Below are 25,184 nucleotides of genomic sequence, written 5' to 3' on the forward strand. Positions count from 1 at the left end.
CAGACTGTGATACAGAGAAATCCAGGCAGAGACCAATGCAAGCATGAGAATGACCTTGTTAGATAAAACTGAAGGGCTGCTTAGTCCAGCTGTGTTGCAACGCTTGTCAGCCAGATGCCTCTACAAGGTCACAGGCAGGCAGGACTGTGAGTTCTTGGTTCAAAATAAGTCCTGCTTCTGTAAAAACAGAACCATGCAATCTGGATCACTTATGCAAATGAATGTCTCTATAAAGTACTTTCCATTTACAGTATTCTCAGTGTTTCGGTCTCTGCATGGGGCACAGTTACACTGGGCAATCTTATTTAGACCTGGTAATTCTTCTTATAATTCTCATTACTATGTATGAGTGATAAAAACTTGCTTGAAAGGAAGGAAGGATGGTGAGATTATTAGGAAGTCAAATTCTGCGCCCAGTGCCACATCCTGCACTTTTCCTGCAGTTGTGCTTGTAGGATAGGAAGATAATTACCATCCCCGGCTATCTTTCCTTGGAACCTGGTAATGCAACAGCAGGGATAGTCTGTTGTCTTCCCACTATTGTTGGACTCTTAACTACCACCAGTCCCATGGTCAGGGATGGTGGGATTTTAAACCCAGCAACAACTGGAGATCCACAGGTTCCCCATCCCTGGGATTGTTTGTTTTTGGCATCCATCTGTCTCAAGAGACAACGGAGTGTGGCTCTGGGGTCAAACCACTGAAGTCAAACCACTGGAAAATCACAGCGCCTGCTATGGCTGCAGAGACCAGTAACTTTTAAGTGCTGCCCCCTGTGTTGGTTTTGCTGCATTAGAAGCACCAAAGTGACTTCTCTGGAATGCAGGCATAGGTAGTGTGTGTGGAAGTCCTGGGCTGCCCAAATGACAAGCCCCCCTGCCGGCCTCACTGATGTGGTCCAAAGGAAAGCAGAGCAAAACGTTTGGCACCAGCTTGGCTGCAGCAGTTGCTGGAAGGAGGCGTACAAGGCGCCATCCAATGGTCTTAGGGACTGCACTCTGGATTTGTGTAGAGTGGAATTAAATCAGGGGTTGGCAAGGTTTACCTCGCCTGGGTACCTCTCCAGCGGAGATCCCTTGGTGGGCCGGATCGTGTGTGCACCACTTCCGGCACCAGCACCTGCATCTGCGCAGGCGCGACTTCCGGCCCCACGGAAGCAAGTGCTGCGCTGTGCTGGTTTAGCGCACGCAGGGACTCGTCGAGCAGGCAGCTCGGTTCAGGGGTGGCTCGGGGGCCAGTTAAATGACCCCTGAAGCCGCTTGTGGCCCATGGGCCTTAGGTTGCCGACCCCTGGATTAATGATGGTGCACACCCTTTCCAGAGTGACCGTTCTACTCCTCTCTCTCTCTCTCTCTCTCTCAGATCTACAATGGCTACTTTGTCCACTTCTTTGCCCCAAGGGGCTTGCCCCCTGTACAGAAGGACGTGGTGTTTGTTATCGATGTCAGTGGCTCCATGTATGGCACCAAGATGAAACAGGTGAAGTTGCAAGCAGGAATTGGTGTCTTTGTGTTGGCACATGTGCCACAGTCCAGAAGGAAAACATGGGTTGTTATTTCCCAAGATGCACATCTTCTAAGTCCAATTTCCTGGTGCTTATATGCTAGAATTGGGCTCAGTGCCATGCAAGGGCTGAATGTCAGTGTGACCAGGCTGTGTGAAGACAAACAGAAGTGAACTTATTATTACTATTATGGCTACATGTTTATCCCACCCTTCCTCAAGGTGGCATACCATGGTTCTCCCCCTTCTCCACTTTCTCCTCAGAACAATCCTGTGAGGTAGGCTAGGCTAAGAGAGTGTAACTGGCCCACAGTGTCACTGTGCAACCTTCATGGCTGTGTGGGGATTTGAACACAGTCCTAGTCCAATATGCTTAGCACTACATTACACGGATAAAGGATTATCCGTTTTAAATGTTGAATCTAAACTTTAAATGTCGTTGAGCTGAGTTGATTTAATATTTTCTAACAACAAATGTTGAGCTCAAAGCGACTCACAAAGAATCACAACAACAGCATTAAAAAACAACAAACAAGGCAATCACTATAATTTCAAACGCAATAGCTGACGAAGCAAACGACAAATCCATTAAAACAGTTAGTACAATTCAATAATGTCAGAGCATTACCAGGTTTTTATGCTGTGTGCAAAGGAAGAAGCACCTCACAGAAAATGGCTCCTCCAAATTTTCAGCAAATCTCCTTCTTCCCATTTGGTCTGCTGCACCAAAGCCTCCCCATTGAGCAGCGTAAACCTCAAGAGAAGCTTTTGTGGGGACTCGGGAACAGTCACCCTTTCTGTGACTGTTTTAAATTGTTTTTAGATTTTCTTAATTTTTTAAAATAAATAAATTAAATTTCAATTGTATTTGTTGCTTGCCACCCTGGGGAGGAAGGGTGAGGTAAAAATTCAGTAAAGAAGTAAGTAAGTAAATTTTGTGTGGCAGTCATTGCCTGCTTTGACTCATTAAGCATAGCTAATACTAAAATTATTCTGAACTTAGAACTCTTTGCACATGGCACCTTCTTGAGGAAAAAATGCAAGTTGCAGGAGGAGGCGAGTGTTGTGCACTTCACAAGCCATTAACTCTGAGCTGCAGATAAGTTGCATGGACCTGAGTCCGGACAGGTTCAAAGAGCAGCCCCTTGCGGCTTGGGAAACATCGATCACCATTTATTTAAGCAGATGTTTTACGTAGGGACGCTTTCTTCCTCAGACCAAAAAGGCCATGCACGTCATTCTGAGCGACCTCCACCACGATGACTACTTCAACATTGTTACTTTCTCGGACGCTGTGAATGTGTGGATGCCCAGCCATTCCATCCAAGCTACGCCTCAGAATATCCGGAAGGCCAAGGACTATGTCAGCAAGATGGAAGCAGACGGATGTGAGTTCTGGGCCGGCCAAGATAATTGCTGGGGGGGGGGGGATGTTGCTGGTGTGCTGGTCCTGGAGTCAAAGACACAAACAACCATTGGGGTATTGGAAAGAATGCTCCATATTTGCTCTCTTGAGCTCTGCCTTCCCCGTTCTTACACACAGGAGCCAAAATGGGGGTAGATCAAAGCTGCCAGTGCTCACTTTCAATAATAATAATAATAATAATAATAATAATAATAATTATTATTATTATTATTATTATTATTATTTATACCCCGCCCTTCCAAGCCAGAGCCAGGCTCAGGGTGGCTAACACCAATAAAATCACAGTAAAAACAAAACAAAACATGATAGGGGGAAAAGAAAAAACCAGTTTAAAATACAGGTTAAAATGCAATTTAAAAATGCACCCTCATTTTAAAAGTAACTGATAAATCAAGACCATAAGGGGAGGGAAACATAAGGGTCAGACTGAGTCCAAACCAAAGGCCAGGTGAAACAGCTCTGTCTTGCAGGCCCTGCAGAAAAATGTCAAGTCCCGCAGGGCCCTAGTCTCTTGTGACAGAGTGTTCCACCAAGTTGGGGCCAGTACTGAAAAGGCCCTGGCCCTAGTAGAGACCAATCTAACCACCTTGCGACCTGGGACCTCCAAAATGTTATCATTTGTGGACCTTAAGGTCCTCCGCGGGGCATACCAGGAGAGGCAGTCCTAGAACCCAAATTCTCCCCTTTGGATGTGACTCAGGAGCCCAGATTCATAGCCATCTCTGAGTCTATCCCTTCCTTTAGACACCACTGTTCTTCTCAGAAAACCTAGGAGTCCTGTCTTCTGATTTCCCGGGCCTTCTGCTCCCTAGGGACTGATATCAACGCAGCTCTGCTTGCTGCCGCCTCCGTCTTCAACCGGAGCTCTCCAGCGGCGGGGAAAGTTGTGAAGGAACAGAGAATCCCCCTGATCATCTTCCTGACAGATGGCGAGCCCACCTCAGGCGTGACAGCCGGCAGCCGCATTCTCTCCAATGCTCAGCAGGCTCTGAAAGGCACCACCTCGCTTTTCGGCCTGGCTTTCGGCGATGATGCGGACTACGGGCTGATGAGGCGCCTGTCGCTGGAGAACCGCGGCGTCGCTCGCCGCATCTATGAGGATGCCGATGCCACTTTACAGCTGAAGGGTTTCTACGACGAGATCGCCAGCCCTTTGCTGTACGATGTGGAGCTGGCCTACCTGGATGGGGTGGCACAAGACCTCACCCAGAACCTGTTCCCCAACTATTTCCTGGGCTCCGAGCTGGTTGTGGCCGGGCGGGTGAAGCCAGGGGCACCAGAGCTGCGGGTTCGCACCACGGGGCACGGCCAGGAGGGGCCCCTGAGCCTGGAAAACGACATCTCTGCCAACGCCACGGAAGCTGCTCCCTTTGGCTGCTTTGGGGATTCCAACAAGATCAGTCGCTTTGTGCAAAGGCTTTGGGCCTACTTCACCATTCAGGACCTGCTGCAGGCCCGGTTCCGAGCCAATGACACAGCCGCCCGCCGCCTGCTGACTGAAAAGGCCACCAACCTGTCACTCAAGTATAACTTTGTCACCCCCGTCACCTCCCTGATTGTGGTGCGGCCAGATGAGGACAGAGAGAAGGGCCGGCCGGCGAAAGCTACTACCAGCCCTCCTGGGGTGACCAGAGCGCTCAAGGCCACCCCCACAACATTGGGGGTTTCCGCTGCATCGGGGCTCTCTAAAGTGGCAAAAGCCACACCTGGCCTTGGAGTGACCAGCGTCCCCGTGGTTGCAAAATCCCCAAAGGCCACAGCAAGGCCAGGATCTGCTCCCACTCCCCTGGTCCCAGTGGTAGCAGCTAGAGTCACGAAAGCAGGCAGAGCCACGTCGCCACCGTTTGCTGCCATGACTGCCGTCACTCCCGCCACTGCCTTCATTTCCCCAGTTCCTCCTGCTCTCGGTCACACCAAAACGGCCAGAGCTCCCACACCAGTTCCAGGAGTGACTGCCATGTCTCTGACTCCTGCTGTCATCCGTGGGTCTGCTAAACCACCCAGAGCCACAGCCTCCCCAAGGGCAACCAGGCCGCCCATCAAACCCCCCAAGCCCAGCTCCACCAGAGCTGGGAGACTGAAGGTCACGCTTCAGCCACACTCTGTTTTGGAGACTAGAGGAACAGCTGTTTCCAAGGTCCTGGCAGGGACCGCCAGCACAGGGCACAGCAGGCCTCCCACAACAGGGCACCCGCCTGGCAGTGCCAAGGTCCTAGGGGGTCAGTCCAGTCCCTGGGAACAGCCAGAGATGACACCAAACCCTGTCACCCAGCACCAAATGCCTAGCAGCTGGCAGGCAAGTACTGCCAAGGCGGAAGCAGGGAACGTTCCCTGGAGTAAGACAACAACTCCCAAAAGTGGGGCAGCCACAGAGATGCACACTGACAAGCCCCCATGGAACAGCACCATGCCTTGGGGCACAACATCTGGAGCTACGCCCCTAGTGACTCTGGGAGCAGAGTCAGAGAGTAAAAGCAGGATTCCTGGTAGCACCACCGCTGCGCCAGACATCAGCCTCCTCCTGCTGCCCGGGGAGTCTGAGCTACGCTCAGCCACTGACCAGGACACAGAATATGTGGAGTCATTGAACCCGCCAGCTGTGTATAGTTTCGTGACACCCCGGGGACACGCAGGTAGGTGCAAGGAAATAGGAGTAGCTTTGCATGTTTCAGCCTTCCTCTGACATCTGCAACCTATTCTACACCTGACCAACACTTGCCTCACTTCCAGCATCCTCAATCCAATTGTCATGCTGCTGTTCTCCCAAGCACTGGGTAGGCTACAGGTCTTGCTTGAGGAGGAAATTGGCTTGGTTCAACACTCATAGGTCTTAACAACTCTTTGGCTCTACCAGCGTTTGGTGTCACCCGTCCGAAGAACCAGCTGTGTGGTCTCTTTCTTCCTTGCTCTGTCTCTCCCACCTTAACCTGTGCTCTAACTTTACCATCTTTCTCCTCATTTAGCACCCATTGCCTCCCCCTCCCATCCTTCCTTCTAGCCTGTGCACCCTCACTGCTAACTCTTCCCAGCAGTCTGGCTTTCCTCCAGGTCCTCTCCTGCTGCTGCTCTACATTCTTTGGGATGTTGTTGGACTCTTAACTCCCATCAAGCCCTGGTCAACGTGCCCAACGGCTGGGAATGATGGAAGTGGAAATCCAGCAATGTCTAGAGGGAGTCACGTTCGCTGCCCGTGCTCTATGCCATCTTCTTCCCATTCTGCTCCCAAATGGGTGAAGCTCTCAACTTTTGTTTGTCTTCTCCTCAGGAACTCTGGATTATGAAGACTATTCAGGTAATTCTGCCATCATAGTCACTCACTCTGAACTTTGGGGAGCTGGCGAGGTCATCATATTTCCTCTTTTAAAAGGTTTTAGCAGATTCCAGTCTTCCTGCCTCTCTGGTGGTTAAGAGATGTTTTTCAGCTGGGAATCAGGGCTGGCATGGACACAGGGCCTTGCCATTTCTTTCTTTCTTTTTACAGAAATCCCACATGGATATTAATATGCAGCAGCCTCCCCCAACCTGGTGCCCTACAATTGTTTAGGACTGCAACTCTCTCTGCACCTACCCAGCATGGCCAGAGGTCAGGGATGATGGGAGCTGCAATTCAAAACACCTGAAGGGCATCAGGTCAAGGAAAGCTTGCATATGGGAAAGTGGCCTCAGAATGTACCCTAACAAGATAACAGTGCTTTCCAGAAACTCAGGCTTGGCATACAATTCTGTGATTACTAGAACAGCCTGAAATGGGGACATTTTAAAGCCTCTCCTTAGAAATGGGTGGCAAGAAGTAAACTCCCACTCTGGTCATACCACTTCCAGGCTAACCAGAAAGCTGAAATATAATATACACAAAGCCCCCGTGACATACCTACTACCCAAAGCCTGAAAATGGGCCACTTCTTCGAAACCAACACTCAAAATGCAGCACAATAATTTTCTCTCGTAAGGGAGACCAGCTATTGCAGGACCAAGCAAGCCAAGCCCAATACCTCACAAATGTGTGTGTGTGTAAATCCTGTTCAAGCTTGGATTTGTGGGGAGGGGCCAGAAATCACTGGTCTATGCCTGCAGAATGCAAGCCCCATTTACTAGCATTAGTATAAAACTTGAAAGCTGCTCAAGATAAATTCAAACTGATAGTATTTGGGAAGGCGTTGTGGCCTTCCAAGCAGGTAGTGCTTGGAGTCAGGCCCATTGTAGTCGCCTGCTCCTGGCTGCAAAGCAACAGCGCTGTGCTCTTTCTATCCCACAGCAAGCAGCACCGATGTTTCAGTGACTCTCTTGGGTTCTGCAGGAACAGATCACTCTATTAGCAATGTCAACTGAACGGATTAAGAGAAATGCTGGGCTGCACTCAGCCCCTTGGGAAAGGGGGTTGAGGGCAGTGGTACCAGGGGAGGTTTGCTTCCAAGGTTTGCCCGACTCCTCTGAAAATAGACTTTCCTTTGCAGACTTCTTAGAAGAACCGGACGGTGATTCAGGTACATCCCTGCAGGATGGGCGCATAAGGGCAGCAGGGCTGATAACTGGTGGGTCCAGCGAGGTCTGTCGGACAGAAACGGAATCCGAAAAGCCACTCAAGTCTGGGTTCAGCCAGGCTTTGCCCACAGCCTGTAGCTGCCTTTGTTTTGTCCTGGCTCAACCACCACCTACCAATATTTCATTCTGATCCACCCTTCCTCACCTGCCATCTTTTGCCCTTTTTGCCCTGCCTTGGCCCAAGGTGGTGGTGGGGGGGGGGAGGTGAGCATTTTCAAAATAAACAGCTCGATCCTGGCTGGCCGATCCTTTTCAACGTCTGCGCTGCAGCATTCTATATATGGGCCAAGACAGCTGATCCAAATCCATTTGGGTTAGCTGCTAGGCAAAGAGGCAGAGCCAACCTACCTTGGCCCCAAAATTAGATGTGTGGTGGTACTGGCTGCCCAGATATGCTGAGAGTGATGCTTAATGACCAGTGCGTCTAATGCTGCTCCTTCCATCTCTCTTTCCAGGCTCCTTGGTAGGTTCATCTGACCCTGGCTTCTTCACCTTCTCCTCTTGGGGTAAGGCCATCTTATTCCCAGCCATGCAGATTCCCATGCCTCCCTCATTTTTACATTTAGCATCTTACACCCTTGATTGTTTTCCCTTGCAGTGGATGGAGACCCTCACTTTGTAGTAAGGTTGCCACATTCACTGGGGAAGCTGTGCTTTACTCTGGATGGATGCTCAGGTGATGTCCTGCGCTTGGTGAGCGACCCTGCAACAGGTAAGGGCTGCAGTGCCTTCCTTTCAACGTGGGTTGGGCTTGTTCAGAACCAACCCAGAGGGTTCCAAGAACAGAAGGATAGGTATAGCCAACCTCTTGTCTTCAATAATTTTGGCATTTCAAGCCAGGTATGTGTGCCTGCAAGCATATGCAGTGTGTCTATCCATCCAACCCGTCTCCATCCAACCTGGACAACTTTTAAAGAATCTGACAGTGCCTCTGAGGATGTGCAAATAATTTATCAAGAGAATCAACTTCTGTTAAAAATGGATCTAGGACTCCGTGCCCTTTGTACACTACAAAGTGCTTTTCATCTCTGATGGGAAGCAAGTACAAACAAAAAATGGCAGAGCACACAAACACAAAATCTACATATTATAAAAAGGAAAATCTAATTAAAACACTAGATACACAATCTACAATCTAATTTTGTACTCTCAAATTCTAGTAACTGGGCAGGAAGAGAGAATGTTAGCTAGTTGACAAATCCTGAGAGTAAGGAGATATGTTCCTGTTTAGATGCAGTGAAAGCAGTTATACCAACAGGCATGGCTTATCCCAAATAATTCTGGGAACTGTAGTTGTTAACAGTGCTGAGACCTTTCACACTTACAGTCCCCAGCCCCCTTAACAAGCTACAGTTCCTAAGATTATTATGGGGACACTAGGACTGTTAAGAGCATTATAAGAGTGCTTTCGGTGTGGCATGGCTGTGACCAGAAATACGCTTTGGTTTAGTGGGCTGGCTTAGACTTGCAGGCATGGGAACCCTGTGGCCCTCGTGTTGTTGGACTCCAGCTCCTACTGGCACCAGCCAGTCTCACCAGTAGCCAGGGATGATGGAACCTGTACTGGGGGCCCACAGCTTCCCCACCTCTGGATTAGAGCAGTTGCAGACCAGAACACCTGGGTTCTGTGCCTTCTCCCTCTAGGTGGGAAGTGGGGAAATGGAAAGACTGTTCTTTCATTACAGAGTGCTGCCTTCCTTCGCCCCCAGGGTTGTCTGTCAACGGGCACCTAATGGGGGCCCCTTTCAGGCCAGGCCACGAGGAGCGTCCCCGCACCTACTTTGATGCCATAACCATAGCAGTGGAACACCCTCGAGTTGGCTATGTGGTCAACATAACACGGAAGGGTGTCACGCTCCATGGCGAAGGTGAGCTGGTGTTGCCCTTTGCCCAGCGGGCTGTAATCCACAAGCCCCAGCTGGCAATTTCTGTGTGGCCTGAAGCCAACGTCACCGTATGGATTGGTCATGAAGTGGAGTTCCTGGTTCTTCTGCATCGCTACAGTCACCCCACGGCCCTGCAGCGGGATCATCTCGGCTTCTATGTGGTGAACAGCAAGGGGCTGTCAGCTTCAGCAGGTGGCTTGCTAGGTGAGCAACTCCTCTTACAAATACAGCTTTTAGGCTGCTAACTAACACCATCCCTCTTGCACAAGCAGTTTGATGCAGGTTGCATCTGTGGCAGGGGCCAGAGAGTGCTAGGGTCGCATTGCCCTAGTCCAGACTGCAATGCAATTATTTAGGAGTGCCCTTACTCTACCTGCCTATTTGTAAAAACAGTTGAGTGGAATAGGCAATTTTTATAGAGAAAAACAGCAGGGGAGGGGCTAAATGCCCCCTTCCTCTGTGATAAGGTCCCACTCTGGGCCTCTCCCATACACAACCTGCCACAGTTGCTGCAAGTTATAAAAGAGAGAGAGAAGGAAGATCTCAATCATAGGATTCAAAGATGCTTTTACAGTTGCCTATAACTTGATCCTGAGTAACTAGAATGCAAGCTCTTTAATTATAGTACCTTTTTGCAATTTAAACTTCAGTATACCCAAAGCAAACTCTCTAACCTTGCTGGGAATTTTATCCATCTTTTGAAATCTCCTCTCCCTCCTTTCCAAGATGATCCTCCAGGGATCACAGTAGCACCTGATGGGGAACCTGGTGCCCTCCAGCCACCACTGGATCCTGGATTCCACCTTCCAGCTTCCCTGACCATTGGTCATACTGGCTGAGGCTGATAGGAGCTGGAGTCTTGAGGGCACCAGGCTCCCCCACCCCAAATGTTTTGCCCACTCCACCTTCACTTAGACCAGAAGCCCCTGTCACTTCAGTGTCTGCCCTTCAGAAAACCCGATTTTTAGGACAGAAGGTATTCCTAAGCAGCAAGTAAAGCTGCAGATGTGTGGGGAACTTTTGTCCCTCCAGCTGTTGCTGAACTACATCTCCCATCATGGCCGACCATACTTGCTGGGGCTGCTGGGAGGTATAGTTCAGTGACAGGAGCTGGAGGGCCAAAGGTTCCCCCCACCTGCTGTAGAAAACGAGATCTGTGCTAGACATGAGCATGGTAAGGCTAGTTTGACTGGATGCTTCATCAGTCTGATTCCCCACCTGCCTTTTCTTGACCACACACATCATGTGCTCCTGTTTTGCCAATTTGCTCTTCCACAGGCCAGTTTCAGAGGGACACCATCAGGCTCTCCCCTGCCCCCACCGAAGGGGAGCGAGCAGCATGGATGTGGAGGGGCTCTAACAAAGCCCTGGTCACCGAGGTCACCAAAATACTGAAGGATTCATCCTGGAGGGCACATGAGGCACCATGCTGGCTGCTGAAACGCAAAGATGTGGAGGGGCTGTTGGGGGCTCCCTACAGCTCCTACGTAACCTCCAACCTGCTGGAATTGTGAGCCAGCCATCTTTCACTCACCTGGGGTAGCAAGCGACAAAAGTCCAGGACTTTCCCAATTCCCAACCTCGCCCCCCCCCCAATCCTTACGTGACAGGGATGGTGTGGAACAGGAAGGAAAGCCTGTTGTCTCCCTCCCAGGACCTTTGCAGTAGATTCTGGGCGATGGAGGCAGGATAGTTTTTTCCGAGTTATTTTTTTAAATGTCTCTCACAGTGCAGACATGTTTAAAATTATGCCCTCATTACACTGTTTTATTAACGTCATATAGAAAAGGACAGTGGATTTATCACCAAGGTGTCTCATCAGTTTGTGCAGGGAATCCTGAATGGGTAACTCATTCCACAGGAAAGGCTGTGCAAATTTTCAACATCATCATCCTTGATGCTGGGAGGATATTCACTTTTTCTCTCCCCCTCCCCTGGCAAACTTTCCAGCAAATATTTGGCCCTCCAAACCCCCAAACTGTTAAAAAACAGCAACACAGTCAAAGGTAGATTTAGCGGCAGACTGAAGCCTGCCCTGCTTGGCCTATGAAGAATAAGGGCTGCCTGTCCCTTTTGCAATAGTTGCCTATTCCAGCAAATGCACTGTGGCCTCTGCTCTTTTCAACACTAGCACACTGTTGGAATAGATCTGCAGGAGAGCCACTTACCAGTGGTGGGTTCAGAAACCTCGGTGGTTTCATTGGTGCAAAGTGGAGACAAACCAGCTAGCAGATATGCAGAATTCTGCTTTGTGCTTAATGCGGTTATTTTAAAATCCTGCAAAGAACCATCCCTTTTCTTTGGAGCATTTTGGCCGGAAGTGTGGCACCATTAAGTCTTGAGAACTGATCTGTGAAAAGGAGAATTCAGTTCCAGGATGAAGATGAGGAGTCAAATCTGAGAACAACCCAGCCAAGATGCAAACCTCTTTTCTAACCGACAGCAATCCATTCAGAGCCGCAGAATAAGCAGAGGAGAGCAACCCATTCAGGACACCCTCCTCCACTGATGGAGAATGGGTATCAGGTTGTTCAATAGTTAACAGGGAAGGAGGTCTGCTTACTGTTTTAAGGTGGCCCTTCTCACCCCTGTACCTTGGAAGCTACAAGTCAGGGAGCCCACTAGGCTTTGCCAATTTATTCTGCATTTTAATCCCTTAAATGACATGTCAATCCCTCCGCTAGCTATGATGAGCCCCACTTCTGTACCAACTTTCCCTCTGCACTAAAGGGCTAAACCAGAAGCAAACAAGGCTGCGGTGGGGCCAGTAGAGCAGCAGAACCAAGAAAATGGATGTGAGGGATTTAAAGTGCATCATCCTGGTCCCTGCACAGGAATGGCTAGAAGGCCTCTTCCATTCTCGGCCCCATAAAGTTTGATTAGACCCCCAACAATGTGATAGCACAGACAACAGCAAACAGGCAACCCCCCCCTCCCAATCACTCTAGGAGCCCAATGTCTCCCAGTGATGCTGTTACATTACATACATTCATTTTTATTTATTGGCTTTATGTTCAATAAGGCTGCCCCTGAATATTGCAGCCAAGAGCCTCTTTCCCAGAAGTTTGAGACCAGCTCTGGCAAGACAACATTCTCTTTTCATGTGTTAAATTGTATTTTACAATTCATACAATAAAACGTAAATGACTGTTGAGGGATAGTTGAATGGTACCCAGAGTCTGGACTCTGGGTACCCAGAGCCTGGCAGGAAGTAAGAGTACACCTGTAGCAAGCCACTTGCAAAGGTCTATGTTACTCACTGCATACCCCTCAAAAATACAACATCGAATGCAAAAGGATCAGCCTGCTGCTTCTACGCAAAAGGGACAAGAGGCAAACCAGTATTGTGTGCACCTGATACAGATGATGTTATTCACCACCTGCACTGTTATAATCTATGTAAGCAGAAAAACGATTTTAGCTGCTGCTTTCATGAATTTCAAATATGGCTGAACTGAATATATGGCTGGTTTGATTTCAGGCAGAAGCTAGTGACATTGGTGGGACAGAAAACACCTAGATTGTGAGGGAATTCAATATTGTTTAATGGGATGGTTTTGCATGCTGCTACTTCCTTCTTGAATTAGTTATAAGGGTGAACCCATCACATACTGAACAGGGCAGCATCACTAGACTAGGCCTGATGTCATAGTGTCACCGGCCACAATCTGATCGGGCTGCTTGATAATGCAACTCGGGGCACTTGAAAAATGTCTTTCTTCTTCTTGAATTGCAACTTATTACCAAACTTAAAACCATGGAGAGACCTGGTCTGAACAAAGACATTGGATTCTTATCTCATTATACATGACAAAGCCATTTTTCACCTTCTCACCCCTTGCTTTTTCCTGTAAGACCTATTGCAGTCGTTAAGAGTCGTCAACAGGCTCATCACAGCTATCTGCCAATCACCCAATCCTACCACCCTTCTGAGTAATACCCCTCCCCACCTTCTCACTATATAGAAGGGTCTGGTGACTTCTGTTTCAGTGTATCTGAAGAAGTGTGCATGCACACGAAAGCTCATACCAAGAACTAACTTAGTTGGTCTTTAAGGTGCTACTGGAAGGAATTTTTTTATTTTGTTTTTCTTCTTCCAAGATATGTAAAAAAAGAACTGCCGAAAAGGGAGGTATTTTGAAGACACTGTTGAAAATGTTCACAAAAGAAATGGGGAGCAATTTCACATTAGCCCCAATATTAAAGCCACTCAGCTGAAAATAATGTGCACAGATGCCCTTCAAAACTGGCATGCCATCTATACTTTGGAAGTGGTATCTCAACCTGAGTACTGCTTGAGATGCAGCCCTACGTTTACACTGAAAGCTCAACTTCTTCAGAGCAAAGACTTTGTTGGAGAGAGGGGAGCTCCCAGCAACCCACATGAAGGCTTTCGTTCCTGGAAAAAAAAATCAGAAAAATGTGCCCCATATACGAGCCATGCTAAACCATCAAAGGTTTTATTCTAACCTTGAATATATATAAAAAAAAGTTTCAACCTCGTTTGATTTTTTTTTTAAAACACACATTTCTAGAGAGATGCCTAAAAAATAGAATTCAAACATTTACACAAAGCCTGCTGGAGTCTGGCATAAAAATATGGTACACAGCCATATAAACTGAGCCGTGCAGCTGGGTACAAATGTCTTTTTAAAGTCCTTGCTTAGGGGGCATGGTGCCCTCCCTGCCGCTGTAGGGGTCGGAAGTGGGGGGAGTGGAAGGGAGACTGCTTCATGCAAAGAATGTAAAAACAGACCCAGAAAAGTGGGGTGTGGAAGGGGAATCAACAATAGAAGAGATTTGCAGTAGGAAGAACTGTGAAGCCTTACTGGAGACCCTCATGTCATAAAGGAAAACCTACCAGATCCATTACAGGGGAGACACTCTGAGCCCCCCACCAGAGGAACCCCATTGGATGTAGCTGGCACTGGCCTGTATCACTTCTGACAAGTGGGGGAAGGGTTTGTGTGCTAGATTAAAAACAAAGCAGCAACAACAGTAAAACAACAGAACCCCCTTCACATAGATAACTGGGCAAGTCAGGGGAAGACACTAGTTTAGGCTTCCCCCAAAATGCTAATCTTGAATGTGCAGGGAGCTTATGATCTGGAAGGACATGAAAAACAACAACACCTGACTCCCACTCACACAATGAAGGTGACTTTACCAATGGCAGGTTTTGTGTGCATAAGCCATGATGGCGACTCACTCGTTGCAGCTGGCTGGGTTTTTTTGAAATCCAATTATATCCAGCCTGCCCTCTCCTCAAACCCAAGTTCTTGAGAAGCAGCGCAGGGGAAAATACCTTTGCATTTCCCCAGGGAGCTGTCCCTGTCCTGCTTTCTTGGGAGTTTGCCGAGCTGGCGGGTGATGCTCTGGAGCACAAAGTGCCCCCCTCAAGGTGTGTCTGAAAGGGGGTCAGACTTCTAGAAGACTGGGAAAGGAGAAGGGTTATCTGCTTTAAGTGAGGACAATAAGCAGTTGCTTCCCTCTTTTTTTGTACTGGGGGAGGGGAAGGAAGACTGTTAAAAAAAAAAAAGAAAATTAAAAGCACTGTGTGCCAGGATCTGTGTACAGCAATGAAAATGCCAAAGGTCGTTGGGAAGAAATGTCTAACCAATATCCTTGTGTGCCATATGGCAGTGGGAGGGGGAGAATTCTACAGAGGTATAAGCCCCAAAATAGACAGAAAAGGAAGTGCAGCGGGTCGAGGTAGGGATGGAGAGTCCGTGGGCGTGATGAAGCCCCTCTGCGCCTCTGGCATTGTCTGTCTCTTCAGGGGAAGGAAGCATGGTTCAGCTCAACATCAGAGCGGCTGCCAATCTAGCCCCATGCTTCCAGTGGCAGGAGCAGCTCAGTCTTGTCCCTGATCCACATGAGGGAGAGGTAGCACGGGGGGCTCATCCACACCCCATTGTCCCGGCAGCTCTCCTGAGGACACGAAGGCAGTGTCTCTGGGCCTCATCCGTGCCTCACTCGTCCGCTGGTGCCCAAGGGGTGTGAGGTCTGGAGCCAGTGCGAGGGTGGCACTCAGAGCAGCAGCTTGCCGTTACGGTGGATCTTCAGGATGCGTCCCAGCCGCTGCTTGGCTGTCGCTAAGCCCTTCTTGGGGCGTTTCCCTGAGAGGGGGGGAAATGGTTGAGTCAGGGATGAGGACAGCCAGAGGTCAACTTATCCAAACAAGATCCACAACTTCTGTCTACTCTCCTGGTATGCCCCACGGAGGACCTTAAGGTTCACAAATAGCAACACCCTAGAGGTCCCGGGCCCTAAGGAAGTTAGATTGGCTTCAACCAGAGCCAGGGCCTTTTCAACACTGGCTCCGGCCTGGTGGAACGCTCTGTCTCATGAGACCAGGGCCCTGCAGGATCTGGTTTCTTTCCGCAGGGCCTGTAAGACAGAGTTGTTCAGCCTGGCCTTTGACTTGGAATCAATTTGATCCCCTCCCCCTCTTTCCTTTTTCCTTCTGTGATGGAAGTAGTGGTTAAGAGCGATAGACTCGTAATCTGGGGAACCAGGTTCGCGTCCCCGCTCCTCCACCTGCAGCTGCTGGGTGACCTTGGGCCAGTCACACTTCTCTGAAGTCTCTCAGCCCCACTCACCTCAAAGAGTGTTTGTTGTGGGGGAGGAAAGGAAAGGAGAATGTCAGCCGCTTTGAGACTCCCTAGGGTAGTGATAAAGCGGGATATCAAATCCAAACTCTTCTTCTTCTTCTTCCTATTTGGGGACTTCCCTGGCTTTTTTCTGGCCCATGTAGGACCAGTCTGGAAAGTTAGCCTTGGTGAAGTCTTGACGTTTTCATCCCCAAAAAGTTTTTGATTTGAGTTTCCATTGAAATGAGGCTGTATTTTATTGTTTTAATGTTGTATTTTAATCTTGTTTTTAAGTTGTATTTCAATCAATTTGTTTTTACATTGGGTGTTAGCCGCCCTGAGCCCGGTCTTGGCTGGGGAGGGCGGGGTATAAATAAAAAATATTATTATTATTATTATTATTATTATTATTATTATTATTATTATTATTATTAAAGTCCCACGGTGGCATGGCCCAATAACCAGCCCAAGACACCTTGATGCCAGAGAAGGAAAAATCTTTCCCACTTGCTCATCGACACAGAAAGCAGTCCAGTGGGATGGTGTTCAGGCAAGGACTGCTCTGGACTAAATGATTTTGGATTCCTAGAACACCCCCAGATCCTCCTCTGATCTGCGCCAACAGCACCAGCCTCCCAAAGTCCACACACTCCAGCTTACCTTGCGCTGCCTGAGGACCTGGGGAGCCAGCCGAGGGGCGCCGCTGGGACAAGAAGACGCCAGGTGCCATGGGCGTGGAGCTGCGGTTCACCTGGGCCATGCCAAAGACGTTGGGCCGGGCGGTGTACTCGTGGTCCACCAGGCTGCCAGCAAACTGCTCCTGCTTGGGTTCTGGGGTGGGAGGAGTGGGCGCCAGAGTCGCCGCTCCAGGATCCGGATCCTGCTGCGGCAGAGGCAGGTCTGGTTCCACTTCGGCTTCCAATGGTTCTGGGTCTGGTTCTGGTTCCGGCTCCGGCTCCAGCTCTGGTTCCGGGCTGGGTGGCTTGGGAGAGGGCAGCTTCTTTTTCACGAGTTTCCGTCGCTGCAACTTCTGGTGTTCCTTAAGACAGACAGAGAGAAAGCAAAGAAGGAATTCTTTATTTAGAGCTCTAGTTGTGATCATGGCCAGCCTTTCTTTTTATTTATATATTAGTTTTTTAACATACCAATTTCAACAATAATTAAACATACTTTTACATCTTATTCAATTTTTTTGACTTCCATCAGTCCTGTCTGAAAGTTTTCCAGTCTAATCTCTTAGTATGCTTTTCTTATTTTCCCTATTACATTTCAAACTCATAACCGGTATCTCATCTTTTTCTACTTTGTAACACTTCATATATTTCTCCTTACAAAACTTCTTGTAGTCCTACTAGCGTAATTTGTTGATTACAATTGCTCTTCAGATAATTCATATACTTCTTCCAATCTTCTGTAAATCTCTGGATCGTGGCCAGCCTTTCGCAGGGCGCAGGAGGTGCCACCGGATGATGCCATCCTGATGTTGCTGGACTACAATGCCCATCATCCCTGACCACTGGCTAAGCTGGCTGAGGCTGATGGGACATACGTTGGCTTCTCCCTGGGATGGGAGCTCCAGGGCAGAGAATTCATAGCCCATCCCTGCTTTGGGTCACTAAAGTTATCTGTTAGCAGTGGCTGGGGATAATTCCAGAAATGGATTATTTTATAGGGTTACACAAAAGTTATTTTTTTTGGCCACAAACCCCACGAAGAATACTGAAATCTCTGTGAAATCTAATCCAAACACAAAGTACTTGAATAGGTGTAGCTCATGCAGATTTATTAGTCGAAACGTTGCTTTAAGAACCACTGACGAAAAGGCAATTAATGAATAAGTTAGCACACTGATCCCCTAACGATGAAGGTCAGAAATATTCTACCAAACTCCAGCCCTACCCTGCCTGAAACATCCTGAGGCCTCTGAGTTTGTGAAGCAAAAGCCTCTCCGATGTCTTCAAAGACATCCCAGCATCTCTGTCCCTTCTTCCCATCTCCAAAGCAAGTCCTGCCACTTACCTGCTGAGCCAGTTTAGCTGCCGCAGCCGCCAAACCTGTCTCGACAGATGCCACTCTGGTCCCCTCACGCACGGGGCGGTCTTGCTTGGGCAGTGTTGGGGTGACCCGGGCTGCAAGGAGGAAAAGAAATGTTGTTTGTGTTCCTGATGGTATTCTGGGCCTTGGGCTTAAAGGAAGAACAACACCTTCATCCTGTGCCAAATAAGAGAGATTTCAAAGGAGGAAAGGAAAGGAAATCGCTCTCCCTACTCCAAGTGGGAGCACGGAGAGGGACCCACAGGAATGGAAAATGCTACACAAACAGCGATCAGCACAACTTGCGGTGTTGCCCCACAAGCAAGAACGCCCCCTAGGCCAGGCTACTGGTAGATCGTGGGGTGATCCTGGAAGATCCTGGTAGATCTCTGGCCCTGCAGTCATCCCCTCCCTCCTTCCCTCCCAGAAAAGCTCAACAACTTTAGTCCATCCAACAATGATGGGTAGATCACTGCGAGTTTTTTTTATACTGTGAGTAGGATCACAGTCCATGGGGAGTTGGACGTCCCTGTCCTAGGCCTTCTAGGAGATGCAGCTTTCAATCCAGGAGGAGCCACACCCAGGAATGGCAGGTATATGCACATATGAGCAAAGGAAAGAGAAGGGAACAGCATGCAGTGTGAATGGAGGGTGCCCTTCACTCAGGGTGCATTTCAGAGCCATGAAGTACAGCCCTCTCAACACTGCTTAACAGGCTGTTTCTTTAAAAAAACCCAAACCTTTCTTTCTAAAAGAAAAAGCCCTTCTTCCCTTCCATACAGCAAAGGCTGTGTGTGTGTTTATTTGTGTGTTGTTGTTGTTGTTTTTTGCCTTCACCAGAAAAGTCTCCCCAAACCAAACTGCTTCAGTTAAGTCAAGCAATTCTGAGAGGCCAGTCTCTTTTGCACTCCATGATGCTGCAGAATTGCAGAACGGGCTGCATTACTCAGCACAGATTTTTGTTGAAGTGCAGAGAATACAAAATCTAGACCTCGGGGGTTCCCATCCTTTGCACAAAGAAAAGCTAGATTCTGCAACTTGCAAAACATACATAGCTAGCAAACGGCACACCTGCAACAAACCTGCACAATTTATTGGGTTAGAAGGCCAAGGCCCAATGTGGGAGACAGAAGGCCAGTCCCCAAATGCGAAAAACTTATTCATCAAATCCTCTCATCTCCACAGGCATTTCAGCCACCCACTTTCAAACATATCTCTGGATCCACCAAGGCTAGAAGCTCGTTTAGCAACAAGATTATGAAGCAAATAAACTCAGGAGATTGAATTTGGTGCTCTTCCTGCCTCTGTGCAGCATCACATTAATGCACCCGTCCCAGTGACAGGAGATGGGTTCTTACCCTTGGGGCTCCAAGGCGCATCGTCTGTGCATTTCTTCTTCTTTGGTAGAGACTTCAAGGCTGGGTCATCTTCGTCTGATTCCAAGGAAGGGTAAACTACGGAAAGAGGGAATCAGGCAGGACCGAGTTCTATAAAGGCACTTCAGTTACAAAAAACTGGTAAGCAGCATTTAGCCCACATCTTCACAATCAGACCAAGCAACATTTAAAAAACAAAATGCTGGAATTGCTAAGTGGCGTTAAACTGTGAGATTGCTACCACCTAAATCTTCTACACGAATTGTCTGAAATTCACAAAAACAGAGACCAGGAAGGAGCCCTCCAATCATGCTCTCCAGCAGCGCAAGGGTGGGCAAGGGCCAAACCAGAGAAAGGTGTCACAGTGGGGAATTTCGGTGCTGCTAGGCCAGTCTACTCTTGCTCTCTCTCACTCTCTCTGCCCCCTGCCCCATAGGGAGGAGGGGCACAGGGCATGCAGCCACTGAGCTCAGGTAGCTCAGCCCAGCCCCATGTTAGCTGTCAGCCTTGGGGTAGTGGCGGCACAAACAGGGAGACAGCAGCAGGCAGTGTTATCACCCTTTGGCCCCTGCTCTGGGGGAAAGTGCTGCTTACCCAGACGAAGGCCAAATTACAGTAAACAGACCAAAGCCACGTGACACTTCAGCAGTCACCTGGGAACCTTTTGCACCTTTTGGAGCAATATAAGCCTCCTTTAGAGTATAAGGATCCAGCCTGATTACGGGTCTACAGATTGGCTGCTTCCTTTAAAGCAGGGCTGGTGAAACCTGGTGGCCCTCCAGATGTGGCTGGACTCCAACTCCCATCAGCCCCAGTCAGGAGGGCCAGTGGTCAGGGTGATGGGAGCTGTAGTCCTGCAATCCCTGGAGGGTCCCAGCCCTTGTCTGGACCTCATTCTCTCTCCCCCTGCCCTGTTACTGCAGAGCAAAGCCCCTCTTCTCAGACAGGCCATCCTTACTGTACTCAGCATCCTTGAAGCAGGCGCCCAGGCTCTCTTGCTCGTCCATGCTGGCCTCTTCCTCGCTGTCGGTGCTGTGATGGGCCGGGCGCTTGATGGGCCTCTTTCCTGAGCGCTGAGTGCCGGAGGCTCCCGCAGAGCCGCGTTCGTGCCCCGCTGTCAACCAGGCTTGCAAGCTGGAGGCCCCTGGCGAGGATGAGGACGACTGGAGGTTGGCCATGCACAGCATGCCCTGGATGGCTTCCTGAGTGCTGGGGGAGGCAGGTGCATCACTGCGGGGGGGGGCGGGGGACACAAAGGAGGCACACGGCATCAGCCACAACCACCCACATCGTACTGCCAATCGAGCCCCCGACTTGGCAGCAAAGCTGAGCGTCCACAAGCACGGGCTCAAGCATAATCCATGTTTATTTAGACAAAATAAGTAAAGGTCTGCCCCAAGAAAAGCTGTAGAAATCCAGCAAACAGGCATCATTTCTCTTATTTTGAGAAATGTATTGTGAACTTTGTATGTACAGTGGACGCTTAGGTTGCGAACGTGATCCATGCAGGATGTACGTTCGCAACCTGCGTGTGCAGACACGGGTTTTGTCTGCACACGCGGGTTGCGATTCAGCCCTTCTGCGCATGCGCAAAGCCCTTCTGCGCATGCGCAAAGCACAAAGCACTTCTGCACATGCGCGACTGCTGAAACCCAGAAGTAACCCATTCCAGTACTTCCAGGTTTCGGTGGTCCGCAACCCGAAAAAACACAACCTGAAGCAGTTGTAACCCGAGGTATGACTGTATTTGCCAAATTTATTCTGGGTTTTTCTAGCTTGGGGAGGAGGAGCAGCTATGAACTTCTGCAGGACCCCTGGACAGCTGGAAATCATATTCAGCTCCTGCCACCCCCGACTTGTGAGATGATAGGCAGGAGGCATCACCCACACTCCGTCAAGCACCCCTTTGCCTCCATGAAGGGATAGGACTGAAATTTCATTCTTTTAAAAAAAGAAAACCGTATTAAATTATTTAAAATATGATTTAATTTTATTTTAAATTGCACTGTTTCAACATTTTTTCAACCTTTTAGTGTGGCAGCACCTACACTTTGGAACTCCCTGCCTAGGGACACCAGGCAGGGGCCTTCTCTGTATCCTTTTCAGCACCTGCTAAAAACATTTTTGTTTAGGAAAGCCCATCCAGATGTGTAAGTCTTGGCATGTTTTAAGCTCTTTTACAGTTAATTTTTTAAACTTTTTTTATGGATAATCTTAATATTTCTTGTAAACTGCTTAAGAGGTTTGACTATACTAAAGCAGTCTGTGTATCTTGTTAAATAATAAAAAAATGTTGACATTTGCTGCCCTGAGCTCCTTTGGAAGGAGGGACGGGATAAAAATGTATTACATGAATAAAATGAAATGAAATAAAAAGAGGAAATTTTCTTCTGGACCATTGACCAATGCTACACTCTGAGCTTCTTTGGACCCGCAGAATACATACACAGCTCTTACAGGAGAAAGAGGGAGCTAGATGAAAGGGGACCCCAGCGCTAGAGGTGTCTGTTTGCATTTCTTAGTACAGAAAGTATTGATCTGATGTGTAGAGATCTTTCCTATTCTAATTAATTCAAGAGGGTTCTAGAAGCTTCTCTATGTGAAAGAAACAAGCAGAAGGTTCATGATGTTTGGGTTATTCCTTCAGAGAAGCTGAGCACAGCAGCTGGCTTAAACTGGTTCTATTATCTCTTTCTGACAAGGTCATGCTGACTATAATAAGGCCAGAGGAGCCTGACTCTCTCTTTCTATCTCTTTTCCTTTCTGGTGTGGTGTTCTCTACATAGTACACTTAGTGTTAAGATTTAGACTTCTTATAAGTTACTGTAAGTTTAAGTTAAGTCTGTTGCAACTGGATTCCTTATGGACAGTGCAAACCCTGAATGTATTGGATTTGTGACCAATATGCTCATTTGCCTTCAGTAGCAGCAAAGCTCTGCTGGATGAAATACCATTGCCTCTGGTCTATTTTTGAGGGAATTCTGCAACGTTTTTACTCTGCTAACTATCGATACTGAGTAGAAATCCATGACAAGAGAAAGTGGGAGAAGGATATAAAAGGGGCTGCTGGATCCAGGCCAAGGAGCCATCTAGTCTGGCATCCTTTTCCCCCAGTGGCCAACCAGATGCCCGTGGGAAACCAGCGAGCAGAACATGAACGTAAGAGTCCCGGCCCCCTGTGGTTTCCAGCAACTGGTATTCAGAAGTATTGCTGCAGAGATAAGAGACCAGTCATTCTGGCTAGTAGCCATCGATGGCCCTCTTCTGTTTCTCCTCCACCACCTCCTCCTCCTCCATAAATTTGTTTAATCCTCTTTTAAAGCCATCCAAATTGGTGGCCATGACTGCCTTTGTGCTGCATGAAGAAGCCTGTTCTATGCTCTCCAGTAGAGGGAGAGCATGGCCATACTGGCATTGTGATCAGACACAGGGAAACCAATACAGTGGTACCTCGGGTTAAGAACTTAATTTGTTCTGGAGGTCCGTTCTTAACCTGAAACTGTTCTTAACCTGAGGTACCACTTTAGCTAATGGGGCCTCCTGCTGCTGCCACGCCACTGCCGCACAATTTCTGTTCTCATCCTGAAGCAAAGTTCTTAACCCGAGTTACTATTTCGGGTTAGCGGAGTCTGTAACCTGAAGCGTCTGTAACCCAAGGTACCACTGGACTGAGCAGGGAGGACCTAGGTGTGAACGTGATGGGTGGGCAGGTTACCTCTCCTATACGCCTGGCCCCGCACATGGCAGGTACAACATGAAACTGGAGGTTTGGGAGTGGTGCCCCTCTAGCTTTTCCTCCTCTGCCTCTTCCTCTCCTTGGTGACTGACTGACTTCCTGCCTCCCCCATTTGAGAGCAGGTCTTTCTCAGCCTGGCACCCTCCAGGTGCTTCCAACTAGAACTCCCATCAGCCTTTGCCAGCATAGCCACTTTGGCAAAGCGGAGGGGACAGGACTCCCCAAGGGGGCTGCTTGGGTGACGCATGCACGCAAGACAACATCTCAGTTTTGAAGAGGGTAGACTGTAGAGAAGAAATGCACTCTCAAATGTGGGGCTCCTTTTCAAGCCCATGGGTGACAGTTCCTTCTAGGCAACCAGCCAGCGTCCTCGTGCCAGTATGTGGACGGTATGGCTGGGGAGGGGTGTGTGGCCAGGGAGAGAGTGGCCTGGAGGCTCCCCACCTAAAAGGAAGGGAGAAAGCACCTCTTTCTTTTGCTCTTATAAGAAGAGAGCCCCCTCCAGCACTTCTGGACAAACCATCTGTTGCAGAGAAGGGAAGAGTGCCCCGAAACGTCCCATGGGCAGGTCTGTCCAGAGGCCTCAAGAGCAGCAGCAGTACCTGAGGCCCACCAGCGGCTGCTTCTCACCTGAGCTCGTCATAGTCTGCACCGCCCACCTGCCGGCTGGCCTTGAGCAGGTCCAGGATCCCGGCGGCGCTGCTGCTGCCCTCCAGCTGGTCATCGCCAGAGGCGTCTTCCTCTTCTTCTGTGGTGTAGTCCTCCTGAGAACGGAACGAAGTTCAGAGAGCCTCGGTTGGCAATTCACCTATTAAGTTTCTATCCTGCTTCTCTGTGCACTGTGTCCGATAGAAGGCCGCAGCAGCAGAGGCAGAGCCCTCTTTCCCACCCTCCTTAAGAGGAACCTGAGCAGCCAGGCTGCAAGAGTGGAGGAAATAGTCACACAAGCGCACAGAAACTGGTCTGCATCCCACAAAACCTAGTAAAGGGAGAAGTGGCTTGTTCCCCCTGGAGGTTGAAGCCCAGTGTTGAGGGACAGAGAAGGAGCCTCAGGAGAACTCATGGTTCTTCTGCTGCTCGTCGCTATTGGAGGAGGAAAATGATTCAGCAAGACAGGGTGACTGATGCCCGTCCCAGAGCACCAGTCTTCAGAAAAGGAAAGTGGCCATGTTTCAGACTAAGCTTCTTCTCTCCACTTAGGTGGTACAAAAAGAAAGGTTATTAAAAACACATACTTTGCACACTTCCCCGCTGATCTAGTCATTCTTTTTACTTTAGGCAGCTTGGAACAATAATAAAGGCACATTTCAAAAAACAATAAAAGCACATTTTTAATGCTTGATGTCTTCCTGTGTTTTAATTTGTTGGAAGCTGCCCAGAGTGGCTGGGCAAACCCAGTCAGATGGGTGGCACAAACAAACAAACAAACAAAACTAATAATAATAATTATAAAAATAATAAAATGAAAACAAGAGCAAATGTGTGAATCTTGCTGTGGCCTGCCCCCTTCAACTCCAGAAAAATCCCTGAAATGGCCATCCTGACCTGAACTGCTAATGATTAAGTGACATGAGAATGCCTTAAAATAAACAAACAAAATTACTGCTGACTTCCCTGAAGTAAGGCCATGAGGAGGCCACGACCCTCCAGATGTCAGACTCAAATTTCCTGGGAGATCGTAACCTAAATGAAACCTCATTTCTGCTATCAAGCTCCCGGCAGCACAACATTCCTGAAGTCCCGAGCGCAACTTACCTCTATGTCGAACTCTACTTCCCCTGGCTCTCGCACTCTGTTTGGGTCGGAGCAGGGCTTGGCTCGTGGCAACTTCCGGGGAAATTCTTGAAGCAAAAGACAGCAAATGTTCAGTTAACTGTTGGATACTAAGGAGTAGGGATTGGGGGCTGTGACAGAAGCACACCAGCATCTGCTAGGGAAGGGTCATAGACCAGTCAGGTGATTGCAGTGCAACACCTGTGATCTGGGAGGGGGCAAGGACCAAGCAGGTACAGGATCGGGCTGCCAGTTTGTCATTTAGCCAGGCAGAGACTTTGGAAATTCCACGATATTGCTGCTAATAATGCCTGA

The 25,184-nt window shown here is 48.8% G+C and overlaps 2 protein-coding genes across 5 annotated transcripts in view; one reads left to right on the plus strand and one right to left on the minus strand.

Moving 5' to 3' along the window:
- ITIH6 (inter-alpha-trypsin inhibitor heavy chain family member 6) overlaps positions 1-12,509 on the plus strand; it is a 28,888-nt gene extending 16,379 nt beyond the window's left edge. Inside the window, exons 7-15 of one of the 3 annotated variants that reach the window (XM_079959984.1) lie at positions 1,363-1,479; positions 2,720-2,891; positions 3,742-5,562; positions 6,195-6,221; positions 7,384-7,413; positions 7,927-7,977; positions 8,070-8,183; positions 9,181-9,561; positions 10,636-12,509. In XM_079959984.1, the coding sequence (XP_079816110.1) occupies positions 1,363-1,479; positions 2,720-2,891; positions 3,742-5,562; positions 6,195-6,221; positions 7,384-7,413; positions 7,927-7,977; positions 8,070-8,183; positions 9,181-9,561; positions 10,636-10,871 (2,949 nt within the window). In that variant the 3' untranslated portion in view covers positions 10,872-12,509. Of the gene's footprint in view, positions 1-1,362; positions 1,480-2,719; positions 2,892-3,741; positions 5,563-6,194; positions 6,560-7,383; positions 7,414-7,926; positions 7,978-8,069; positions 8,184-9,180; positions 9,562-10,635 lie in introns of those variants that run through there. The other 2 variants (XM_079959985.1, XR_013834470.1) reach the window with 2 other exon arrangements.
- Positions 12,510-13,789: 1,280 nt separating this feature from the next.
- The window catches only part of PHF8 (PHD finger protein 8), a 30,803-nt gene continuing 19,408 nt past the window's right edge, over positions 13,790-25,184 (minus strand). For both annotated transcript variants that reach the window (XM_079960000.1, XM_079960001.1), the window contains exons 15-21: positions 24,852-24,937; positions 23,727-23,860; positions 20,319-20,590; positions 19,343-19,438; positions 17,970-18,079; positions 16,611-16,989; positions 13,790-15,476 (exon numbers count right to left, since the gene is read on the minus strand). In XM_079960000.1, the coding sequence (XP_079816126.1) occupies positions 15,388-15,476; positions 16,611-16,989; positions 17,970-18,079; positions 19,343-19,438; positions 20,319-20,590; positions 23,727-23,860; positions 24,852-24,937 (1,166 nt within the window). In that variant the 3' untranslated portion in view covers positions 13,790-15,387. The remainder of the gene's footprint in view (positions 15,477-16,610; positions 16,990-17,969; positions 18,080-19,342; positions 19,439-20,318; positions 20,591-23,726; positions 23,861-24,851; positions 24,938-25,184) is intronic.

The sequence above is a fragment of the Podarcis cretensis genome (assembly GCF_951804945.1).
Source record: "Podarcis cretensis genome assembly, chromosome: 17".
Lineage (NCBI taxonomy): Eukaryota > Metazoa > Chordata > Lepidosauria > Squamata > Lacertidae > Podarcis > Podarcis cretensis.